The 23,859-nt window shown below is 36.4% G+C and overlaps 1 protein-coding gene across 1 annotated transcript; it reads right to left on the reverse strand.

Moving 5' to 3' along the window:
- Window positions 1–46: 46 nt before the first annotated feature.
- On the reverse strand, window positions 47–22,018 carry LOC124638374 (phospholipid-transporting ATPase ABCA3-like). The gene is made up of 23 exons (XM_047175322.1): window positions 21,998–22,018; window positions 21,382–21,517; window positions 20,799–20,953; window positions 20,362–20,481; window positions 19,861–19,962; window positions 18,842–18,980; window positions 18,159–18,405; window positions 17,686–17,744; window positions 17,032–17,144; window positions 16,420–16,639; window positions 15,717–15,989; window positions 14,601–14,822; window positions 14,208–14,330; window positions 13,386–13,625; window positions 12,939–13,033; window positions 12,526–12,670; window positions 11,466–11,582; window positions 4,282–4,415; window positions 2,570–2,717; window positions 2,061–2,268; window positions 1,431–1,630; window positions 925–1,052; window positions 47–599 (listed from the first exon to the last, which is right to left on the reverse strand). The coding sequence occupies exons 1-23, from the start codon at window positions 21,998–22,000 to the stop codon at window positions 414–416; spliced, it is 3,513 nt and encodes a 1,170-aa protein (XP_047031278.1). The 5' UTR covers window positions 22,001–22,018; the 3' UTR covers window positions 47–413.
- Window positions 22,019–23,859: the final 1,841 nt, after the last annotated feature.

A 23,859-nucleotide genomic window follows, 5' to 3' on the forward strand; every position in this document is an offset into this window, starting at 1 on the left:
CCGACTAGAAGATCAAAATAATGAAAAGAAAATAAAAAAAAATCTGTTAAATTATAATTCAAAATGTATTCAATAATTAAGGTAAATAAATAATGAAATTAATATCTATTTAAAATACAAGACTAATATATTCATTTTAACAAACAATAACACTATGGATATCAAATTTTGTGTTTTCCCCCCATTAGTCTAAAATAGGGTTGCCATAATCGGTACATAAAAAATATAAAAGTACAAAAACCAGTATTTATTTAATGACTTTTCGGAATATCATTAACACAAAAGACTATTTGCACACATCTGTAGTCCTATTAGTCAAATAATATTTTAAAATTATTGTTCAATGCTTTACATACGACTGTCTACCAATCAGACCGCGTTACACCAATTTTCTGGGCAACCCAAAAAATATGTTAAACAACATTTTCAGTGTCCCTCTCGTGTTCCAATCTCCAAAACACATCTTCCATTGTGGTAACACTGAGGTAATAGTCTTCTACAACGTCATCGAATTTCTCCTTAAACTCCTGTAGTTTAGCAAACAACTCACTATACAGTTGAGTGTTGTTATCGTCTTCTATGTAAAAGTATAACATGCTCTGAAAATAAATATAGGGAATCTTGAGGAAACCTGGACTATAAAGTCTAATATCGCCAATTCACCTTGAGTAAGCATGGTGATTAATGCTCAATCCTTCTCCGTGTGAGAGGAGGCCGCAGCCCAGCAACGGGGTGATAAAAAGGCTGATGATGTCAATTTAAAACAAATAAAACGTCGTTGTAAGGTACTTTTAACACATAGGAAGTGGTGAAGGGAAGGCGTTTTGGGGGCTGTCTTCTGTATTTTTTTTTTGGCGTTCGAAAAGTGCTGTTTTGCAGCCAAGTTTGAATAAAGATTTTTGATTGATTGATTTGATTGATTACCAAATGTTCAGCAGTAAGCCTGCTGTTGCTGAACATGTTCAGAAACTCCGCCTTATAGTCGACAACTCTCTGTGCGTACTCCAAACTTGTTTCCGTATGCAAATTTATACTGTCGTCTTCCGATTCGGCTGTAACAATGTGATATATAATATTTTTCTATAGTAATATCGTAGCTGTAGTTTGTTTGTTTGAAGCTACTAGCCCATTAGAATTTTGCGGTTAATAGCCTACTTATTGAGGTAAGCTATAGGATACCTTCTTTCTCCAGTCACTAAAGGATCTATTCGGCTGGTCCTGTGGCTGCAAACTAACCTTTGAAGATCTCTAATGCCTAGACGAAACTAAAAATGTTAGCTGATTACCAGTGTTTATCATGAACCTGGGCAACTCCATACCACCTTTGTAAGACTGGTGGTTGTCAGACTTACTGGCTTCTAACTATCCGGAACTGTCATGACTGTCACATTCGTGGTCCCATATCTTACAACAAAAAAAATACAACTTACATTCAGAAGATTCGTCATCCTCAGCGAAGATTCTATACCTGTCCTTCCTATATGCCGTGACCAATCTAAGCTTGATCCTGGCAGTATACCCCTTGGCGATTGACTGTAGGATCTCGTCAGCCGGTCCGATGGCCGCGAACTGACCTTTGGACATTATTGCTATGCGCGTGATCACTGGCTGGAGGAGACGCCAGTCCACGCTACAAAGAGTAAATAAATCGAATTGAGAACCTCCTTCTTTTTGGGATGTCGGTTGAAAATATTGAAAGAAGATTTAAACTCTTTTTTGAAGCACAAGTAAGTTTTTTAGGGTTCCGTGTCCAAAGGGTAAAACGAGACCCTATTACTAACAGCCAGTTTCTTCATCAAAAGTAGGTAAAAGCCAAAGTAATGTCATAAAGTAAAAGTAACGGCCAAATTCGCTTTTTTCACGATTTTAACTATGAGTTTTGCTGTTAATTTGCCTTGAAAAAACGAATTTGACCGTTACTTTTACTTTATATCATTACTTTTGCTTTTACTTTTGATGAAGAAACTGGCTGTAAGAATCTACAGTTCGCCTGTCATCAGGATGTATCATCCTTACCGCTATATAACATTAAGTGTGGCGATTACTGTGCAATGTCTCACCTAGTTAAAGCAACAACAACCGAAGCGGGTTCAGCCATTAGCCGCTGCAGAGCTTTAGCGACCAGCGGTTTGCAGAACTCATCCATTTCCCTCATAGGTTCATCTAAGAATGCCACTGTAGGGGCTAGTATCATCGTGTTACAAAGACTCAAGCGTCGTCTACAGCCGCTGCTGTAGGCTGATACCACTGTGTCGTTGGCGTGAAGACCTGCAAGTGTGAGTGGTGATGAGTGAGTTGTGATGAGTGAGTGGTGATGAGTGAGTGGTGATAAGCGAGTGATGATGATGAGTGGTGATAAGCTAGTGGTGATGAGTGAGTGGTGATAAGCGAGTGATGATGAGTGAGTGGTTTTGATAAATGAGTTTCTTTAATAAAATGAGTGAGTGTTGTATAATTTAAAAAATAAGTAATTTTAACATAAGTATTGACAAATGGATGAGTATTGACATATGAGTGGGATATATTATCATCCAGATCTACTAAAAAGATAAGATAAATGTTCCCTCACCCATATAACGCAGAGCCATCACAGACATTCTATGTGCCTTATTCCATGAGTAGCCTTGCAGCCTCGCTATGAACATCAAGTTCTGATGACCTGTCATGAAATCATCCAACCCTCTCGCGTGGGAGGTCAAACTGATTTTGTGGACATACTGTAATACAAGAACATGATGAAAGATGACATAAATAAGAAGGGAGTAAGTGACAGTATGACGAGTGACAGGGAAGAATGGAAGCGGAAGACATATTGCGCCGTCCCCAAATAAAATGGGAACAAATATAATGACCACCATAAAATGCTTTGATACCCTTAGTTTTGTAACCAGAAATATCTACTGAACACCAGAAAAATAAAGTCTAAAAATGTAATAGTACCAGCTATTTTAGTCACGACTTCACTTTAAATTGTATTCGACCACCAAATTTAGTAAATGATCACCAACTCTTGACGACCAAATTAATGTATTATTTTTGCCTAAATAAGTCACTGTGATTGCCGTAAAATGTAGGCTTATTACCAAATAAAGTATTATGATGCCATATTAAGTTATGTGTCCGGCTTGCAATGCATGCGTGAGTGTCAGTATGACGAGTGACAGGGGAAAATGGAAGAAAATGACATATTGCGCCGACCCCAAGTAAAATTGGGAACAGGGCAGGAGAAAGAAGAAGAAGAATGTGTTTCTCAATACACTCCCTCGAAAACACACTCTTATCGCACTGTTTAGAGGCATGCAATAGACAATTTTCCACCCTAGTGCAGGAAAAGGGTCCCCATAATGTTATTACATTTATTGTATCAGGCCGAACTTATTTTTTTGGAGTCAGTTTACTTAAACAGGATAGCAAGATGTAAAAACTTTGATTATCATTTTATATTAAAATGCTGATATAATTTTAATGATCATTTACTACTTTTGGTGATCATTTACTACTTTTGGGATAACAATGATTTATTTGGACTCATTTTGCTTAAATAGGATAGCAGAATTTAAAAACTTTGTTTATAATCTTACTTTAAAATGGTGGTTTAATTGTGGTGATCATTTACTATTTTTGGCTTACGCATGATTTATTTTGGAGTAATTTCACTTAAATAGGATAGCAAAGTGTTAAAACTTTGGTTATAGTTTTACATTAAAATGCGAGTTTCATTTTGGTGATCATTTACTATTTTTGTCTGTTATTTGTTACTATATCTGGTGATCAGTTAAACATAAGCCAAATAAAATTGGGAACAGGGCAGGAGAAAGAAGAAGACTGTAATATAAAAACATAATTTTATTAGGTGGAACGTCAAAAAGTCGTAGTGGTATTTGACGCATTACAATGTCCATTAAAATATATTTATTTATTTAATAATGTCTTTCACACATATTCAGCTACCACGGTTGTTCCTAAAGAGCCACCAGTTGCGCAAGACATATTATAGTGCAAGTGCATTTGCTTGGGCACAGGTGCACTCACTATTCCCTCACTCTCATAGCCCTCAGGGATCGTAATAAGACAAGACAAAAGAGAGATCACAAATAGGAGCAACACTTATGTTATTCCAACTAATATTATAAACACGCAAGTTTATATGCTTGAATTTTTGTTTCTCTTTTACGTTAAAATTAACAGACGGATTTTGATGAAACTAGATGAAAGTATATTCGCAAATTTTTATACTTATCCACGTGCGGGAAGGAGCTAGCTTATATAAACAGTACTTACCTGAAGCCGGTTGACCCTAATATGTTGACCTTGAATGAGCGACTTTCCTCTAGTCATGACGAGGTTCCCAGCAATCATGTTAATCACTGAACTCTTGCCGGTCGCCTGAGGGCCGAGGATCGCGAAGCATTCGCCTGAAATTGTAGGTAAATATTTAATTTTTAATCTTGATATGTTTTGGGAAATAGTCTTATAGGTAATAACCTATTGTTAGCTGCCAGTGTTACATAGAGGGCAGCAGAAACGGGCGACCATAGACACCTCGCCATTCAGCCGTGTATCTCTGCTTGGAGGATTCTTTTTTCGAACGTCATTGTGACAAGACAGGTTACAGTTTGACAGAAGACGATTTTGCCGCGTTCTTGACTAATCTTAGTTGATTTTCTTGTTAAAACTATTTCTTGTAATTTCCTCGTTAAACAAACCTGCTTCTGGTTTTTAAGACTATAATGACAACAAAAGAATCAATATCCTCGATTAAAATCGGAGACCGTATAGAAACGTCTCCACAAGCAATCTCTGATTTAATAACTTTTTTATAGACAAAATAAAACCAATACCAGGTTCAAATAATCATGTTACATCCATGATTGATAGACAAAATAACTCTATGTTTATGGCACCTAGCACTCCTCATGACATATTAACAATTATAAAATCTTTGAAGACCACTGACAGTGTAGGGCATGACGGAGTATCGACTAAAATTATTAAAAATGTAGCCGAAACCATTTGTACACACCTCAGCCATATCATAAATTTATGCATCATTACTGGAATATTCCCAGAAAACTTAAAAATATCTGTTATTAAACCATTATTTAAAAAAAATGATAAGCTACAAATGGATTGCTATAGGCCGATCGCGCTTTTATCAATTTTTTCAAAAATATTTGAGAAATACTTTTATAATCAAATATATAGATACCTAGAAACACAAAAAATATTAGTAAATGAACAAAAAGGCTTCCGCAAAAATAAGACGATAAATATGGCTTTATACGATTTCTTATACAATATTATAAAAAACATAGATAAAAAGACGCCAGTCTGTTCCATATATTGCGACATGACTCAAGCTTTTGACTATGTTAGTCACGATATCTTAATAAAGAAACTAGAAGCCTACGGTATAAGAGGAAATGTGCTCCAACTAATAGAAACCTATTTAAAAGCCAGAAAACAATATACAGAAATTACTAAAATTAATCCATTAAAAAAAAATCGGTAAAAAAACTTTTAAGTTAAACGGTTTTATCTTATGTGCACTGAAAACTAGAAAATAAAAAAATAGTTTCTTACCTGTCAACCTACGTAGGTGGTCCCGGTCATATTAAACTAAAATAAAAACGTGGGGCCCATTAACTATTGCTGTAGTACTTTCTTCTAGAGGTATAATAGGTGTGGATTGCATCGACTTACTATAATCGTAACTGGAGATTTTGACAATCAATAATCAGCCGTAGCGGCTTCACCAGCGAACGCCGAGCTCATGATCTACCAAAGTATAAAGATATGCTTTGCCATAGGTAGGATTTCACAGGGGCCCCACGTTTTTATTTTAGTTTAATATGACCGGGACCACCTACGTAGGTTGACAGGTAAGAAACTATTTTTTTATTTTCTAGTTTTCAGTGCACATAAGATAAAACCGTTTAACTTAAAAGTTTTTTTTACCGATTTTTTATTTTCTAGTTTTTAGTATTTAATGAAAATGCGTACCGAATATTCCTCATTCTATCTAATTCATTTAGTGTATCATTATTACACGGTCTCTTACCTGACAATTTATTACAATCTAATTCCTCAATACATAGCCCTTCCAGATACTTTTTTTTTTAACAACCCCAAAAATCATCACATGACCTCTCCTGCTGTGGGTCAGCAGCGGTGAGGGAGTGTCAGACTCTTGACTAGAAACCGTTTTGTTCCGTCGTAGGCCTTTTATGTACCAGGGCCGCGGTAACTCTTTCGAACAATCTCGCAGCCCAGGCAGGCCTTGGCCCTGTTGGGCCCCGCTGGAGTTACTGACAGTTTTCTACTTGTGAAGCCCTTTCATTTGATACCCGTATTGGTGGGATTGATAAAAAATTGTTATCAGCCATTTGGTAGCGGCGGCCATCTTAGATTTCAATTTTGCATAGTAAATTGTATTCTACTTGTTGAGACCTTTCATTTGATACCCATGTTGATGGGATTGATAAAACCTACGTTATCCGCCATCTTAGATTTCAATTTTGCATAGTAAATTGTATTCTACTTGTTGAGACCTTTCATTTGATACCCATGTTGATGGGATTGATAAAACCTAAGTTATCCGCCATTTTGTAGAGGCCGCCATCTTGGATTTTAATTTTATATAGTACATTGTATTCTACTGGTTGAGAACTTTCATTTGATACCCATGTTGATGGGATTTATAAAACTTAAGTTATCCGCCATTTTGTAGAGGCCGCCATCTTGGATTTTAATTTTATATAGTACATTGTATTCTACTGGTTGAGAACTTTCATTTGATACCCATGTTGATGGGATTTATAAAACCTAAGTTATCCGCCATTTTGTAGAGGCCGCCATCTTGGATTTTAATTTTATATAGTACATTGTATTCTACTGGTTGAGAACTTTCATTTGATACCCATATTGATGGGATTGATAAAACCTACGTTATCCGCCATTTTGTAGCGGCCGCCATCTTGGATTTCAATTTTTTATAGTATATTGTATTCTGCTTGTTGAGCCCTTTCATTTGATACCCATATTGATGGGATTGATAAAATCTACGTTATCCGCCATTTTGTGCCGGCGGCCATATTGGATTTACAATGTTATTGATATTACTATATTGTATTGTCATCGGAATTAAAGGTGTATACAAAATTTCAGATTAATCGGTTGACAGGAAGAGGGTGAAATTTGAATTACTAAATTTGACCCAAGAATGAAAAAATCGGTAAAAAAACTTTTAAGTTAAACGGTTTTATCTTATGTGCACTGAAAACTAGAAAATAAAAAAATTGTTACTTACCTGTCAACCTACGTAGGTGGTCTTGGTCATATTAGACTAAAATAAAAACGTGGGGCCCATTAACTGTTGCTGTAGTACTTTCTTCTAGAGGTATAATAGGTGTGGATTGCATCGACTTACTATAATCGTAACTGGAGATTTTGACAATCAATAAATCAGCCGTAGCGGCTTCACCAGCGAACGCCGAGCTCATGATCTACCAAAGTATAAAGATATGCTTTGCCATAGGTAGGATTTCAGAGGGGCCCCACGTTTTTATTTTAGTCTAATATGACCAAGACCACCTACGTAGGTTGACAGGTAAGTAACTATTTTTTTATTTTCTAGTTTTCAGTGCACATAAGATAAAACCGTTTAACTTAAAAGTTTTTTTACCGATTTTTTATTTTCTATAGTTCGGCCATTCAGAGAATGCGTTCCTGACACGTCGCGATTGAACTGACGACGTAACTACATTCATTGATTATTGATATAATAATGTTGTTTTAATGCTCCTCAATTGTTAAAACGGTAAACAACCAGCAAAAATATTTTTATCGTAACTGCAACGCCATTGCAAAGTTACGTCGTCAGTTCAATCGCGACGTGTCAGGAACGCATTCTCTGAATGGCCGAACTATAGTTTTTAGTATTTAATGAAAATGCCTACCGAATATTCCTCATTCTATCTAATTCATTTAGTGCATCATTATTACACGGTCTCTTACCTGATAATTTATTACAATCTAATTCCTCAACACATAGCCCTTCCAGGTACTTTTTTTTTTAACGACCCCAAAAATCATCACATGACCTCTCCTGCTGTGGGTCAGCAGCGGTGAGGGACTGCCAGACTCTTGACTAAGAACCGTTTTGTTCCGTCGTAGGCCTTTTATGTACCAGGGCCGCGGTAACTCTTTCAAACAATCTCGCAGCCCAGGCAGGCCTTGGCCCTGTTGGGCCCCGCTGGAGTTACTGACAGTTTTCTACTTGTGAAGCCCTTTCATTTGATACCCATATTGGTGGGATTGATAAAAAATTGTTATCAGCCATTTGGTAGCGGCGGCCATCTTAGATTTCAATTTTGCATAGTAAATTGTATTCTACTTGTTGAGACCCATCAACATGGGTATCAAATGAACCTAAGTTATCCGCCATTTTGTAGAGGCCGCCATCTTGGATTTTAATTTTATATAGTACATTGTATTCTACTGGTTGAGAACTTTCATTTGATACCCATATTGATGGGATTGATAAAACCTACGTTATCCGCCATTTTGTAGCGGCCGCCATCTTGGATTTCAATTTTTTATAGTATATTGTATTCTGCTTGTTGAGCCCTTTTATTTGATACCCATATTGATGGGATTGATAAAACCTACGTTATCCGCCATCTTAGATTTCAATTTTGCATAGTAAATTGTATTCTACTTGTTGAGACCTTTCATTTGATACCCATGTTGATGGGATTGATAAAACCTAAGTTATCCGCCATTTTGTAGAGGCCGCCATCTTGGATTTTAATTTTATATAGTACATTGTATTCTACTGGTTGAGAACTTTCATTTGATACCCATGTTGATGGGATTTATAAAACTTAAGTTATCCGCCATTTTGTAGAGGCCGCCATCTTGGATTTTAATTTTATATAGTACATTGTATTCTACTGGTTGAGAACTTTCATTTGATACCCATGTTGATGGGATTGATAAAACCTACGTTATCCGCCATTTTATAGCGGCCGCCATCTTGGATTTAATTTTTTATAGTATATTGTATTCTGTTTGTTGAGCCCTTTCATTTGATACCCATATTGATGGGATTGATAAAACCTACGTTATCCGCCATCTTAGATTTCAATTTTGCATAGTAAATTGTATTCTACTTGTTGAGACCTTTCATTTGATACCCATGTTGATGGGATTTATAAAACTTAAGTTATCCGCCATTTTGTAGAGGCCGCCATCTTGGATTTTAATTTTATATAGTACATTGTATTCTACTGGTTGAGAACTTTCATTTGATACCCATGTTGATGGGATTTATAAAACCTAAGTTATCCGCCATTTTGTAGAGGCCGCCATCTTGGATTTTAATTTTATATAGTACATTGTATTCTACTGGTTGAGAACTTTCATTTGATACCCATATTGATGGGATTGATAAAATCTACGTTATCCGCCATTTTGTGCCGGCGGCCATATTGGATTTACAATGTTATTGATATTACTATATTGTATTGTCATCGGAATTAAAGGTGTATACAAAATTTCAGATTAATCGGTTGACAGGAAGAGGGTGAAATTTGAATTACTAAATTTGACCCAAGAATGAATAAAACAAACTGGGTGAGCTAAATAAAACCGTTTAAAAAAAGGGAGGAAGTGTATAAGTCTCATATACGAACAATTATGTACGGAGTACCCCAGGGTAGTGTATTAGGACCGTTACTTTTCATTATATACATCAATGATTTACCGAAAGTAACCAACTACCCCATGACACTCTTTGCCGATGACAGTACTGTAACGATTCACTCTAAAAATGAAAAAGAAATCAACGATACATTACATTCCTTAATTCAATGGATGAATAATAATAATTTGAAAATTAATTTAGATAAAACTAAAATAATGTGGTTTAGTCAGCGCGTACCTACCCCTAATTTAAAATTAAACTTCCATGGGACTGAACTAAACACCGCTAACACAACAAAATTTTTAGGCATTACAATAGATAGAAATCTTAACTGGAAAGCGCATGCAGATGAACTTGCAAAGAGAATTAGCTCTTCAGCATACGCACTCTTAAAATTAGCAGCCCTAATAAACTGTGACGCTCTTGTTACCGCTTACCATGGCATTGTAGGTTCCATTTTAAGGTTTGGAGTGATGTTTTGGGGTAACTCTACCAGTAAAGAAGTTATTTTCAAAGCACAAAAAAAATGTATTAAAGCTATGTTTAGACTTAAAACCACTGATAGTTGTAAACCTTATTTTATAAAATATAAAATTTTGTCATTGCCTTCCCTATTTATATATGAAGTAGCCGTTTTTGTTAAAATTAACTCGCAATTATTCAGCCGCCTTTCAGACGTAGTTGTCCGTAATCGGAGAGACAATGATCGGCTGTGCGTAGTAAGATCAAATACTGCGCTCATGCACAAAAGTATTTTCTGTCTGGCACCCATGATATTCAACAAAATACCTAAGTCTGTTAAACAGCTACCGCTTTCAAAATTTAAATTTCATTTAAAAAAATATTTAATAGAAAACTGTTTTTATAATGTTAACGAATTTTTAAATAAGTATAATACCAATCTAGTCTATATCTTAGTATAATTTACTTTTCATATTTTTAAAATTATTTCATTATCTTTTATTTAACTTTTGTACGCCCTTGTGGGCAAAACATGCTAGAACTTTGATTTTTTTATGTAACACCCTGCTTTGCAAACCTATTTTGTACTGCATACTCATGTTTTGAACAAATAAACAATCTTTATCTTTATCTTTATAATGTTAAAAGTTAGGATACGTTATGATTTTATGATTAAGGCCCGATAATAGAGTACATAAGCACTCTAGTTCGAGCTTTAGAGTGGAACATGGAGGTACCGGAGTGCTCCCGCCAAGACTAGCCAAGTAAAACCCAAGGTTTTGATTGCTGGCATTGAATAGGCAGGGAATTAATTGGATAAAAATATTCCCAGTCTGGAAGTAACACTGTCCCATAGGCTACCTTTGCATACAGGAATAAGTTCCCTCGTCACACGGATGTGCAAGAAACAGCCAGTTATTACAAGCTTTTATTTAACTTTGCATACATGTTTAGCTTGGATGACAATGCATGTTAAGCTATGTGACGTCCCAAATGGCTAAATATACAAGATGGCGGACTAGTTGTTCTTAAGGTACCTATATAATATGGGTATCCAATGACAGGGCTTGAAAAGTAGAATAAAGTGCACTTTACCAAATCAAAATCTATTCTATACTTACCAGGTGAAAACTAAAAAGTATAAAATAAAAAAAATTAACGTAAAAAAATCTTTAACAACAAGCTTTTATTTAAATGCGCTAAAAAGAAAAAAATAAACTTTTACTGTAACTTTACTGTCACATTTAAATAAAAGCTTGTTTTTAAAGATTTTAGTAACAATAAAGATAAAACTAACCAAGTTTGGTGGCAAAAGAAACACCTCTAACTGCATTCCGTCTTTGTTTCTTTTTCACCTCAAGTGCGTATTCCTTGTGGATGTTATTCACTACTAAAATATTTTCTTCGTAGTTCTCTGAAAAATACACACATCTATATATATAAAAATGAATTGCTGTTCGTTAGTCTCGCTAAAACTCGAGAACGGCTGGGCCGATTGAGCTGATTTTAGTTTTAAAATGTTTTTCGTAGTCCTGGGTAGGTCTTAACGGTGAGCAAATAAGGAAAAAAAAATTGCGAGTAAGATTCCCGGGACGGGAGTGATTAGACAAAAACCAACTTACGGAATGCCGCAGAACCACAAAAGTAAAGTACTAGGACAGCATAATTCACCTTAGTAAAGTATACCAATAACGAAATTTCGATGCAACTGCTCACCATGTACCAGGGTAGCATAACTTATATGAGTATACCAATACCAAGTGTAGGTAGACGCTACTGCTCACCATGTACCAGAGCGGCAAAAAATACACCGGGCGCGGGTAATACCGCGGGGGACGGCTAGTTATTAGATAAAAATAGCTTTAGTAATGCACACTATCGGCCAGTTTCTAGTTGTTTTCCTTACTAGAGATAGGAATTGACATTGTTTGAGGCTTCATCATCATCATCATCATCAGCCTATCGCAGGCCACTGCTGGACATAGGCCTCTCCAAGTGCACGCCACTGAGATTGATTTTCGGCTTCGTTTGAGGCTTATGTCATCGGTTTTATCCGCGGCCCTCCGTAACTTCTTCCTACACCCCCCACCCCATAAAAACTAGCCTATGTCGTTATTCTAGGGTAAGTCTTAATAAGCAATATTAGTGCCAAAAAAAGTATTATTTTACCAATAGGAGGCTACGTTATTTGATGATGTCATGGGTCGTTTCTCATCAGAAGCGGGAAATAGTTCTAATATTATGGAACGCAGAAATCTCAATCTAGCAATTATCTTCAATAGATTTTCAACCTTATCACAATAGAAGAAGGTTGCTATTCAATATACCTACAATAAAAATAAAGTAAACGCACTTACTAGTTCTAATCATAGTTTGCACATAATTCTTCTCCCTTCTAACGTTTTCATCGTTGAATACTTGTTCAGGTGGTTTGTAATTAACTAGGGAAAACTGCTCATACGCATATTGTGGTATTTTGTATTCTAAAAGAATGACAAGGATCTGAAAATAGTAAATAAAATAAAATATATTCTGTGAAGTTAAGCAGAGTTGGTGAGGTGAGAACATGGATGGGTGGTAGTCGCTTTTTCAACCGCTTTCTAAAGGGTATCATTGCCCACACCTGGATAAAAATTTGACTTATCGTCCTTTAACTATTATTTTTCACTAAACTATTTTTTTAAACCAAATTTCACAAAAACCAGTTCAGATTTTTTGGCGTGATAACGCGACATACAAATACAGCTATTATTAAATACGAATAACTTACCCCAAACAGCATGAAGTGCACGATCAAGTTAATAAAATCAAACAAGCCAGATTCATATGTTGTTAGGTATGGAAAAGGCTCCATTGATGCCGACTCTGTAATGGTAATATAGAGAAAAATATAATGTTTAAAGATTATATTGTACACTGACTTGGGTAGGATCGGGGAATGTTCCGAATCCCACGAACAGGGGACTGACGCAATGGGTCGCGTCAGTCTCCTGTGTCACCAACATCAAGTATGTTATGTCCCCAAGCGAAAATAGGACTCAATACTCTGTTACATCAATACAAAGGCAACTCTATAGCAACATAAACTATACTTTGCCATGTAGGGTAGCATAACAGGCCACTAATGTGTCAAACTTTGGTTTCTGAGATGTACAAATCTGCCTACATTTTCGTGTAAAGTATAACTCATCATCTAACTAACTCAATAAGTACTTACTGCAACAATGATTAGAATCAAAGCTATCGTCATCGATGAGCAAGTCAGGGCAGAGTCGTTTGTTGAGCGAGCAGTAAGTGTTGAGCCGCGCCTGCAGCGTGAGGCGGCCGAGCCCGACGCCGAACGCGAACAGGGGACTGATGCGGCCTGACGCTTCTAACATGAAGTATGGCATCGCTAGGTACATGGATGAACGCCAGGAAGGTTCTAGAACGGCGAGTAAGACTGGGAAGACGATGCCTGGAACAGGTGGGTAATTTTAATATGTTGGTTTGGACAATTAGAGGTAGTAGGTACATACTGGGCGCTCGGCGTTGCGTTAGCAGGGCGAACATACCTTTGGATCAGTTAGAAAAGTGCGTCCTCTCTACGTACTTTTCGAACTAAATACAAAGCGCGAGTTTAAATGTACAGCAAAAAAGCCGCACATATATTTCAAAGCGCATAGCTGACGCCCGTACAACGCGCGTTCTAACGACAATATGTAAACGCGCGATTGACGCGCCGTTGCATGTGTGCACTTCCATAGAATTCGGAGTTCTCAAAACGCGCGTTAGCAAAGAGCGCGTTTCATAACGCCAAATGTGTACCCGCTCTTACCTATATCTTCTTGTTGTGATTGAGTATATACTTTATACAGGTTGTCCCAGAATACTTGATCTCATTTTTAAATACCTACCATATTTTTTTGCAACATTATTTTAACAAAAATTATCAAGTATTCTATAAGAATATTTTAACCCTTTTATTTTTACAACATTCAGATCATACAATCTAAAATACTTCTGGACCAGTCCCCTATAAATTCTGAAATGAACTTACCAAAAAATATAGAAGTAATATAAATCTGGCTGATGGCTAGACTCTCATGTAGAATAAAGCTCAGTAGATATAACTGTGCTAGAAACGCTAGTCCGAACATTAATAGCATCGCAAATACTGACCCTGAAATAATAATGTGCCTTACAAAAAAAATTGTGCCGATTTAAAACCATATTTTTGGAAATTAAAATAATCCATATAGATTTAATTTCATTATTTTAAAGATTTATCGATATCGAAGAAGGTTACAAGCTGAATTTTATCCGGATGCGCGAAGTTGTCCCCATAGGACGCATGCGATACGGGGGGAAACAGCTAGTAGGACCTAAAGATAGGTACAGCGTGTATTTTTTAACATTTGCCACACTAAAACACTTCAAAAAGTATACATACCTAAATACCTAGGCTGTTGAAATGTCCTGTCAAAATCCAGTAGCACCGCAATCACTAATACAGGTATAATTATGACTATCATAAAAACTATCATGTGGGCCAGTAATTTTGACAGCCAGTGTATAAAGGGGGAACACCCCGCCATCATGTGGTTGTCTCTGACACCGCATTTACGTTCCTTTATGCATAGGATTATTATTGGAGTCAGTGGGAGGATGGCCACTGAAAGAAAAAATGGGTTTTCAAAAAGTTGTGTTGGGTTATGTGCCTAGCGTCTTCTCAAGTAGGATGGAATTGAATTCCAGTTTAAAAAGATAAGATATATATATAATATTGGTATTTTGTAAAAGGAGCTGAAGCGATTGAGATAAAATATGGAAACCAGCGAAACCCTGAAAAGGCTGCACCTTAGGTTAAGTGACGTGATCAAAATAATTTTATATAGGCTCCTTTTTACCGGGTGTAAAGTTTATTAGTAGGATATAGTAATTCCCTTATGAGAAATAACAAATAGAACTATCAAAGACACAAAGAAATGTTTATATAAAATTTTAGGGGATGTAAATACTATAATGCCAAAATTAAAGGGTCTTGAGACATAAAAAATAGAATAAGGGGAGACGAGGGATATTTCTATTACAAAGGGAGATAAAATAATGGGTAGACAGGGGAAAATACTCATATTGTTAAAAATAAGTGGCCATAAATTGTCCAAACTTATTAACATAGCGGAAATGTTTGAGGTTTTATTTGAGGGTACACAGAATAGGATGATAATATGATAACTTTATTGATATTAATAGGCGTACTAGCTTTGTGGTGTGGTAAACTATGAGGGAGAAAATTTGAAAATAAATAATTTGGAAAAATGACATGACTTTAAAGCGTATTCAAGACACCGTATCTAAACGTAACAAATAAATTATTATTGTTAAATAACAACAATCAAATGGTGGGAGCCATGGTGTCCAAACACACAAGTTTAATGCGTTAAACTTATCACATCGATATTTTTACAATGGAGTGTTAAAAGTCTAAACATAAATGCCATTTACGGATTAAGACCTTATGAACATTTTTAAATAAAACTATAAATCAAAGATGAATATTACTTACAAAAAGTCACCCAAGATGTCCACTTGAGGCACAAAAACGTGCTTTTGGGTACTTTAACGACCCCCGCCTTGAGGTCCAAAAGGGGTTCATACGTAGTGCGAATAGAATTCTTTAAATAAGGCAGAAATATGGCCATATACAAGTTGCTGAACATATTGACGGATTGTGTACTTCGTAACGGGCTTAAAGGATGGAATATTTTAGTGTAATTATCAGTTATTTTGAAGCCTACAGTTTCGTCGTTCAGGTAACCTGCTGTTGGGTCTCTGAAATCTGAAAAAAATATATATTTTACAGTTTTAAGTGTGCTTAGATTATATTGAGGTAAACAAAAAAGCTGGAGAAAAATGTTTTCCCAGAAATATTGGTTAATTTTTACCCGCTTCAAGATGCAAGTGATATAAGTACAATTAGTTGGCAATGCGGTTTTACCTCAACCAGTAATAGAAAAGTAATACAAAAGCGCAAGTAAGTTTTTCTGTCATTTTTCGCTTTGATAAAACTCAACCAACAACATTAAAATTAAATTTACATTCAGAGATACATTCTTGTCACGATTATAAACTGTTGGGGTGTATGATAAATATTTATAAGGTACTAACAGAGTTTTAAGCTGTACTAACAAGTTTAGTATACAAGAAAATTATTAAGTTCTGAATTAAATATTAAAAGTTTCATACAAAAATTTTCTTCAAAAACTTACCCCTATCAATATCAACAGAAAACAGCGGCTGGACTCCGGGAAAGTGGTCCATGCCGCTATACACCGCACTTCGTCTAAACGGACCGACGTTATACAGTAGCTGTTTCGGCTTATCGGCAGTAGGGCTCGATATATGATGACTGAATATCTTGTCGAAACGCAACACGTGGTTTGTGGTCAACGTTATTATTATTATACATAGTATTGGTACTACTACTCGCTGGAAAATAACATACATATAATAGGCATTTAGAATGTAATAATAAATAGTTAAAAAAAACTAGAAAAACCCGATTTTATAAATGCACGTGAAATTCATTACAAGACTATTCTAACAAGTCCAAACACAGCTAATGATACAATATTATATCATGAAATTCTAGTTTATGATAGAACATCGTTCAAACCAGAAAGTCTAACAACCAGTCTTATAAAGGGGTATCGGATTGCCCAGGTACCTAATTTCGTTGAGGAGGTCAGATAGGGCAGTCGCTCCTTGTAAAGCACTGGTACTCAGCTGCATTTGGTTAGACTGGAAGCCGACCCTAACATAGTCGGGAAAAGGCTGGGAAAATTATGATGATGCATGGATTTATATAGAAAACTCCTTACCAACACTAAAAACTGATATTTCTTTGCAAAAAAATATTCAAAAACTCGCCAATGTAGCAGCTTTATCTGTCTTAGTGTAAGTTGCAAACCAGCGTACTTTTTTACTGTAAAATCTGAAAAAATAACATTATACCTAATAATAATAGATTGTGGTGAAATCTGACGTTTATAATGTTGGTTAAGTTTGATCTCAAAACTATATAAAAAATAAAAGGTATTCTACCAGCACTGGCGGATTTACCGTAGTGGGAAATGTAGGCAGGCCCAAAATCCTAATGTAAAATTGTGACGTCACAGTTATTTTTCATATAATTCGCTACGTCCTTCCCCTATTACTTCCTGTACTCCCCTTTTAAACTCCAGTATGTATTTTCTTACGCAATCCCGTAAGTACCCTCCCTATATACACCTTTATGTACTCTCTTATGTATGTAGGTACTTTCTCAGGTACTTTCCGTGTAATGTTATGTAGTACCTCTGATATATCCCCTTATATACTTTCTTATGTACTTACTGCCTTATATGAATACTCTCTCACGTACTGATTTTATTTGAATTAATTAGAATAAATAAGATGAGTCAAAACGAGGCATATATCGTAGAAAGTACATTATGTATAGGTGATACGTACATCGTGTAGATGTTACTACTTACGTCGAAATGTAGTGTCCGTGTCATTTCTTATATACTCCCTTTCTGAAGCTTCAATGAAGCTGAAATTCAAAAAAGAATACAATTACTTTAATTGCATAAAACTATTCATTTTAATACAATTGCAGAAAGCAAAAATACTGGCTTCCAAGCGAAACTTAGACTTAAAAGTTTTTTGTGTAAGTTTTTAATCAAACAAGTAGGATTGCTAGCCATTTTTATGCCCTCGTAACTACCAACACATCAAACTAATATTACAAACGTGAAAGTTTCGAAGAGTGGATCATTAGAAGTGAAGCTGCTTCTTAAACTTTCCTACAAAAAATGCTAGTCGGATTTTGATGAAACTTGTCAGTACCTAATGTCAGAAAAAAACATACAGGAAGCACACGAACACGGACGAAAGTTTCTTCAGGACACGAATGACACTACAGTCAAAAGCAAGTACTCAAAATAAAAAAAGAATATGAACTTACTTCGAAAAAACCTCTTCCATAAACATCCCAACATCCATTCTATCTATGCCAAAAGCCGTTTTCTTAGCTTCTAAAGCTCTAAAAAGTTCTGGATATTTCCGAAACTCCTTGCAAGGCAGAGAGAAGGTTATCCGCTGAGTACCGTGAGTGGTACTGTTGGGCTCAGTAATCACACTCTCTACTATTTCCTTGACATCCGCTATGTGGGTACTGTCTCGGGTCGTTATTGATAAATTGAAGCTGGTGCCTGTTTGTAAGAAATAAAGAACAATATAGGAATTTTTAATTTTTGACAGTTAATTTTCTAATTTGTGGAAGAGTAGGAGCTGCACGAGCTAATCGATTTTAAGATTAACCATTGCTCGTCGCCATAAGTCCGTGGATGAGTGACCATCTGGTCATCAGAGGTGTTTTGGAAGGCACGATAAATTGATCAGTACAGCTGTCATTTGAACATATTTGGCCATAGTTACTGGTAGACAGAAGCTAGAAAGTCTGACCAAGGGGTATCGAGTTGCCTGCCGGGGCTGCGGGATACATAAAGGGCTTAACAAGGAACATAAATATACTAAAAAGGGGTATCGGGTTGAACCCATCCACGGAGGAACCTCGCCAAGCATTCCTCAATCTTGTGATCGATTACAAAGCTCCATAACAACTAATCCTGAGATGAACATACTCACCGATAGCATTTTTGAGGAAGGTAGGTGTGCCGTGACATTTGAGTTCTCCATTATTTAGAATAACTATTCTGTCGCCGAGCACATTCGCTTCCTCTAGGCACGATGTCGTCATCAGTATTGTTTTTTGGCCGCGAAGAACCTGAAATATATTACAAAAGTAGTAAGTACAGTCTATAGTTATGGAAAAATTGTAATATTATCTACTATTAATAACTTTTTCACTATTTTACAACTTTAATAAGAATCGCTTTCAGAAAAGTTTTTAATGCACGGAGACCTATGTATTACTGCCAACTTCACTAAGGTATAATTCTCTTACTACATAAATAATTAAAATCTTTTAAAAAATACAAGTAATGGACATAAAATTTCCCTAAAAAAAAATACAAATATTCGAATTCAGATCCTCATTTTTGAAAAGGCGGTTAAAAATGCTGATTCGGTGGGCTATGTCGATGACTTTGGTTCTCTGACGGATTACCTCATTTCTGATGCGATCCCTCAGAGAAATGCCGAGCATAGCCCTTTCCATAGCCCGCTGAGCGACTTTAAACTTGTGAACGCACTGATTGAAGACTTTTGTTTTTAGGCACTATGGGATCGACGATGTTAGGACTCGACGTAGCTTCCCAAATGCAGCTCAACCCAACTGAATTCTCCTATTCACCTCGTCCTCAAAGTTGTTTCTACCTAACTGCAATGTCTGCCCGAGGTATACATATTTCCGAACAACTTCGAGAACAAGCCGAAGGCAAGCTGAAGTGGCAGTGGGCTGGCCATATTAGCCGAAGAACCGATAACCGTTGAGGTAAACGAGTTCTAGAGTGGAGACCACGCCTCGGCAAACGTAGTGTAGGACGTCCTCAGGCACGGTGGAGTGATGACTTGCGCAAGACGGCTGGCAGGAGCTGGATGCGAGCAGCCGAAAATAGATCTCAGTGGCGTGCACTTGGAGAGGCCTATGTCCAGCAGTGGACTGCGATAGGCTGATGATGGTTAAAAATGAAACAATGTTTTACCATAATAAGGTCCCACAGTCGATGCCTGATATCCATATCCATGCTAGAGGTCGGTTCATCCAGCACCAACACATTTGCATCTCCCGCCAATACGCAAGCGACCTGGTATATACAGTTTTAACTTTTTAGTACAAAAAAAAACTCCCTAATCTGATAGAGTGGAATAGTTATTTAGGAAATAAAATAAAAACTCTCATTGTTGTTAGTAGGCTTACCCTGTCTTTGGCTGACCTAGGTATATTTTATCTATATATGTATGGAAAGAAGTTCCCCCGAGCCTGTGCAACCGCAAGAAACTGCTAGTATATTCTATTTTTTTTTTTTACTTTGTTAAATTATTTCTTATTTCTTCATTTGAGGGCTTAGGTCTTAAACACATCAATTTTCTCTTAGGAGACCAGCCATAGCCCCAACTTATTTGGTATGGTACTACGCTTGATAAAAAGGGCACTCAAGATTAAGGTGAAAACGAAATAAAAATATAATATTGTTCACAAGTACCTGCAAACATCTACAAGTGCCAGAAGACAGTTGCTTGCTATAATGGTCAGCGACATCAGACAGCTTGAGTTTCTTCAGCAGTTGGTCCACTGTGAAGCCTTCCTTAGGCTTTCTTTTTAACTGAAATTTGTTTTAAACATTACATTAATATCACTTAGCAAAAGTGTGATTTTATCGACTTGAGGACACATGGAGCGACTGCCTATCTAACTTCCACAACCCAGTTACCTGGGCAACCAGATACCCAGAAGACTGGTTATGACAATTTCAGACTTCTAACTACCCGCAACGACTGCCAAAGATGTTCAAATGAGAGCCAGGACCTACCAATGTAATGTGCCAACCCATCCACTTTATTTTCAAGTTCAACAGTTACTGAGCCACGACCCATCAATCATACTCAATCTAACATATTCTTGACTAAAGAAAAAACGCACCTTTCTAAAGAAGGTGATGTTCTCTCGAACAGTGAGGTGTCGGAAGCAGATGTTCTCCTGCATGCAGAGCCCCACGTCCTCTCTCAGCTCCATCACTTTGTGTGCTACATCCATGCCGTTCACGTAGACTGTGCCTTTGGTAGCGCTGATCATACCTGAAATGAAGGTCAAAGAATCATTAGTACCACCCGCGCAGATAAAGAATGGCGTTGGAAATGATCGCGCATCTTGATACACTTTAATTTTTAAGCCACTACACTAAAGTATTCAGCAGAGGTTATAGAAAAATACTTCGTTATCCTGGTCAATACTCTCTTAATGCCCTGCTCAGGGTAGAGGCCACTTTTCAGCGCAAATATGCAATTCTACCTTACTTATAAATTCAGAAAACACCGAAGATTTTTTTTTGCTAATTCTGTATTAAAAATAATTGGTTATCGCTATCCCCTTCTAAAACATTGAACCATCCAAAGAGGTGTCATATCAGTGACTGAGCTCATCAGTCATTCATATCCTACACCTTATTGCCATTATGACATAACATTCTGAAAGCATAATATAAGTGCACAATGAAAATTAATACCTGCCACTATAAGCATAAGGGTGGTTTTCCCAGCGCCGTTGGGTCCTAAAACCATGGTAACTTCACCCCTATAGCAGTCAAAAGTGACGCCATTCAATGCAACCACTTCAGATTTACCCTCGTTCTCTCTAAATATCTGAAAACAAGGTATTAACTACTTTTCTTATTCTTGAATTCATCCTTAACTATTGATATTTGAATATTTATTTATCTCAAATTTCCCGAAATGATAATATAAATCTATATTATAGTACTTACTTATCTAATTTTGTTACGTTTTCACGCAAAACTACTAATGGATTTTGATGAAACATGAAAAAGTTTCCTCAGTTATCAGGGTCTGATATAGATAGGCTAATCTATAATATAAAAATGAATCGCAAAATGTGTTGGTAAGCGCATAACTCGAGAAAAACTGAATCGATTTCGCTAATTCTTTTTTTGTTGTGTTTGTTATTGTCAGGAGAAGGTTCTTATGAAAAAAAATAGGGTAAAGTAGAGAAGTCAGTTGACGGGAGCGAAGCCGCGGGCAAAAGCTAGTTTTAATATATAATAACATGTTTTGCAAAAATTTCATATTCATTAATTACAACTAAAAGTTAAATAAACAACTCACCATAGTTTTTCAGACCAGGTACTGAAAATCAAACATACATTATTTAAAAATAAACCAAAGACTGCGAATAATACAGTTTTAATTTATCTAGTTTTCATCATCATAAACAGCCTTTTTATCGTGCCACTGCTGGGCTGCGGCCTCCTCTCACACAGAGATCGATTAAGCGTTAATCACCACGCTTGCTCAATCCATCATCTCCCGAGCCTTTTCCCAACTATGTTGGGGTCGGCTTCCAGTCTCACCGGATTCAGCTGAGTACCAGCGCTTTACAAGGAGCGACTGCCTATCTGACCTCCTCAACCCAGTTATCCGAGCAACCTAATACCCCTTGGTAAGACTGCTTGTCAGACTGCTCGTACCGACTGCGGAAAATGATCGATGACAGCCTTGCTCAATGGTGATACAGTACCTATAATGTGTTCCTGTTCGTCAATTGTGATTTATGTTTTTGAAAAAACATTTATTTTAGTCAAAAAGCAATGCCAGCATTGCCATCCAACGTGGCAATGCTGCCAGCCTCTTGGGTACACTCCCGGTGGGCAGCGATGAGGAGTTTCTTGTTGATCAATTTTTTAAATATTAGTGGTAATTGTACATAGTAGGTAATAAGTTAGTTGTAAGTTGTATATAATTTCATTATTAAGATTACCTATGTAAAAAGTTATTTTGAAAAATAAATAATTTGAATAATTTTATTCAAATTGATACCTTAGCCACATTGTATACTTGTATGGCCATTTCAGCCTTCCTGGGCCCTTTTTCAAAATACTTAGACTCGCGTTTTCGTTCGAGATAAGAGGGAGGTAATATTATTCTTCGTACCTTTTTGTTATACCAAAACGACATCTGAAACCAATACATATTCAGTTATAAACATAATCATATATGTCATACTTAAGATACCTATACATTTTTAGCTCGCAGGCTGTAAGAACCACTCCGCACATCTGGATAAGAATTGGCTTATACCCTCTCTTGATAAATGGGATATCTGACTGGTCAGTTTCTGAGATTAACGCGTTCAATGAAACAAATAAAAACCAGTATAAGGGATATTTAACCAGGTGGGCGGAGTAGCTCCCTTGGGCGGCCATCACTACATAGTATAAAACAAAGTCGCTTTCTATGTTCCTATATCCCTATGTATGATTGAATCTTTAGAACTTCAACGGATTTTGATGCAGTCTTTTTGAATAGATAGTGATTGAAAAGGAAGGTATAATATCATCCATTGAATTATGTATAAATTAACATCTTATTTTTTACCCATGTTCTTTGCAAAATAAACGATTTGATTTGAATAGTGGAGAAATACTACGAAGCCGGGGCGGGTCGCTAGTTAAGAAATAAATTTGATAATTACCTTAAACAGGAAGTTCCATTTCTTACCAACGCCATAATGGCCTGGTTTGACTAGGTCTAGATACCAGGCAACGGTTGTAATCACAGCCAGTTGTATGTAGAAGAATAGCCATACTCGAGACACAGACATACAGTTGTTCGAGTGTTTCTTGTACATGTTCGAAAATTGACTTCCTTTACCTAATTACAAAAACAAAATAAGAAAAGGTTTTTAACCCCTGATGCAAAAAGTTCGTATAGTAACTCCGACCACTGTGTCCATTTCTGTGGCAACGTAGCTAATAAACGTATTAACCGATTTGGATGCAGTTTTGTCTCGTTGAAAGCTGTTTTGCTAGCTGTGGGCCTAGGTTTGTATTAAAATAGAATGGGCCTTACTACAAAAACTTTAACCACTGTTTTACACATGTCTAAAAAAAATGTGGCTCCAAAATGAACCATATGTCAACGTCATTAATTTGACATTTTTTTAGACAAGTCTTAAACTGACGTTAAAA

Source organism: Helicoverpa zea, chromosome 17 (genome assembly GCF_022581195.2).
Source record: "Helicoverpa zea isolate HzStark_Cry1AcR chromosome 17, ilHelZeax1.1, whole genome shotgun sequence".
Classification (NCBI taxonomy): Eukaryota; Metazoa; Arthropoda; class Insecta; order Lepidoptera; family Noctuidae; genus Helicoverpa; species Helicoverpa zea.

Bases quoted from the DNA above. Each gene is read 5' to 3' on its own strand.
- LOC124638374 (XM_047175322.1), bottom strand. The intron at 19,963-20,361 runs GTACTTGTGAAC...TGTATATACCAG, and splicing joins GCACTTGTAGATGTTTGCAG to GTCGCTTGCGTATTGGCGGG. The intron at 12,671-12,938 runs GTAAGTTATTCG...TACTATTTTCAG, and splicing joins TGCACTTCATGCTGTTTGGG to ATCCTTGTCATTCTTTTAGA.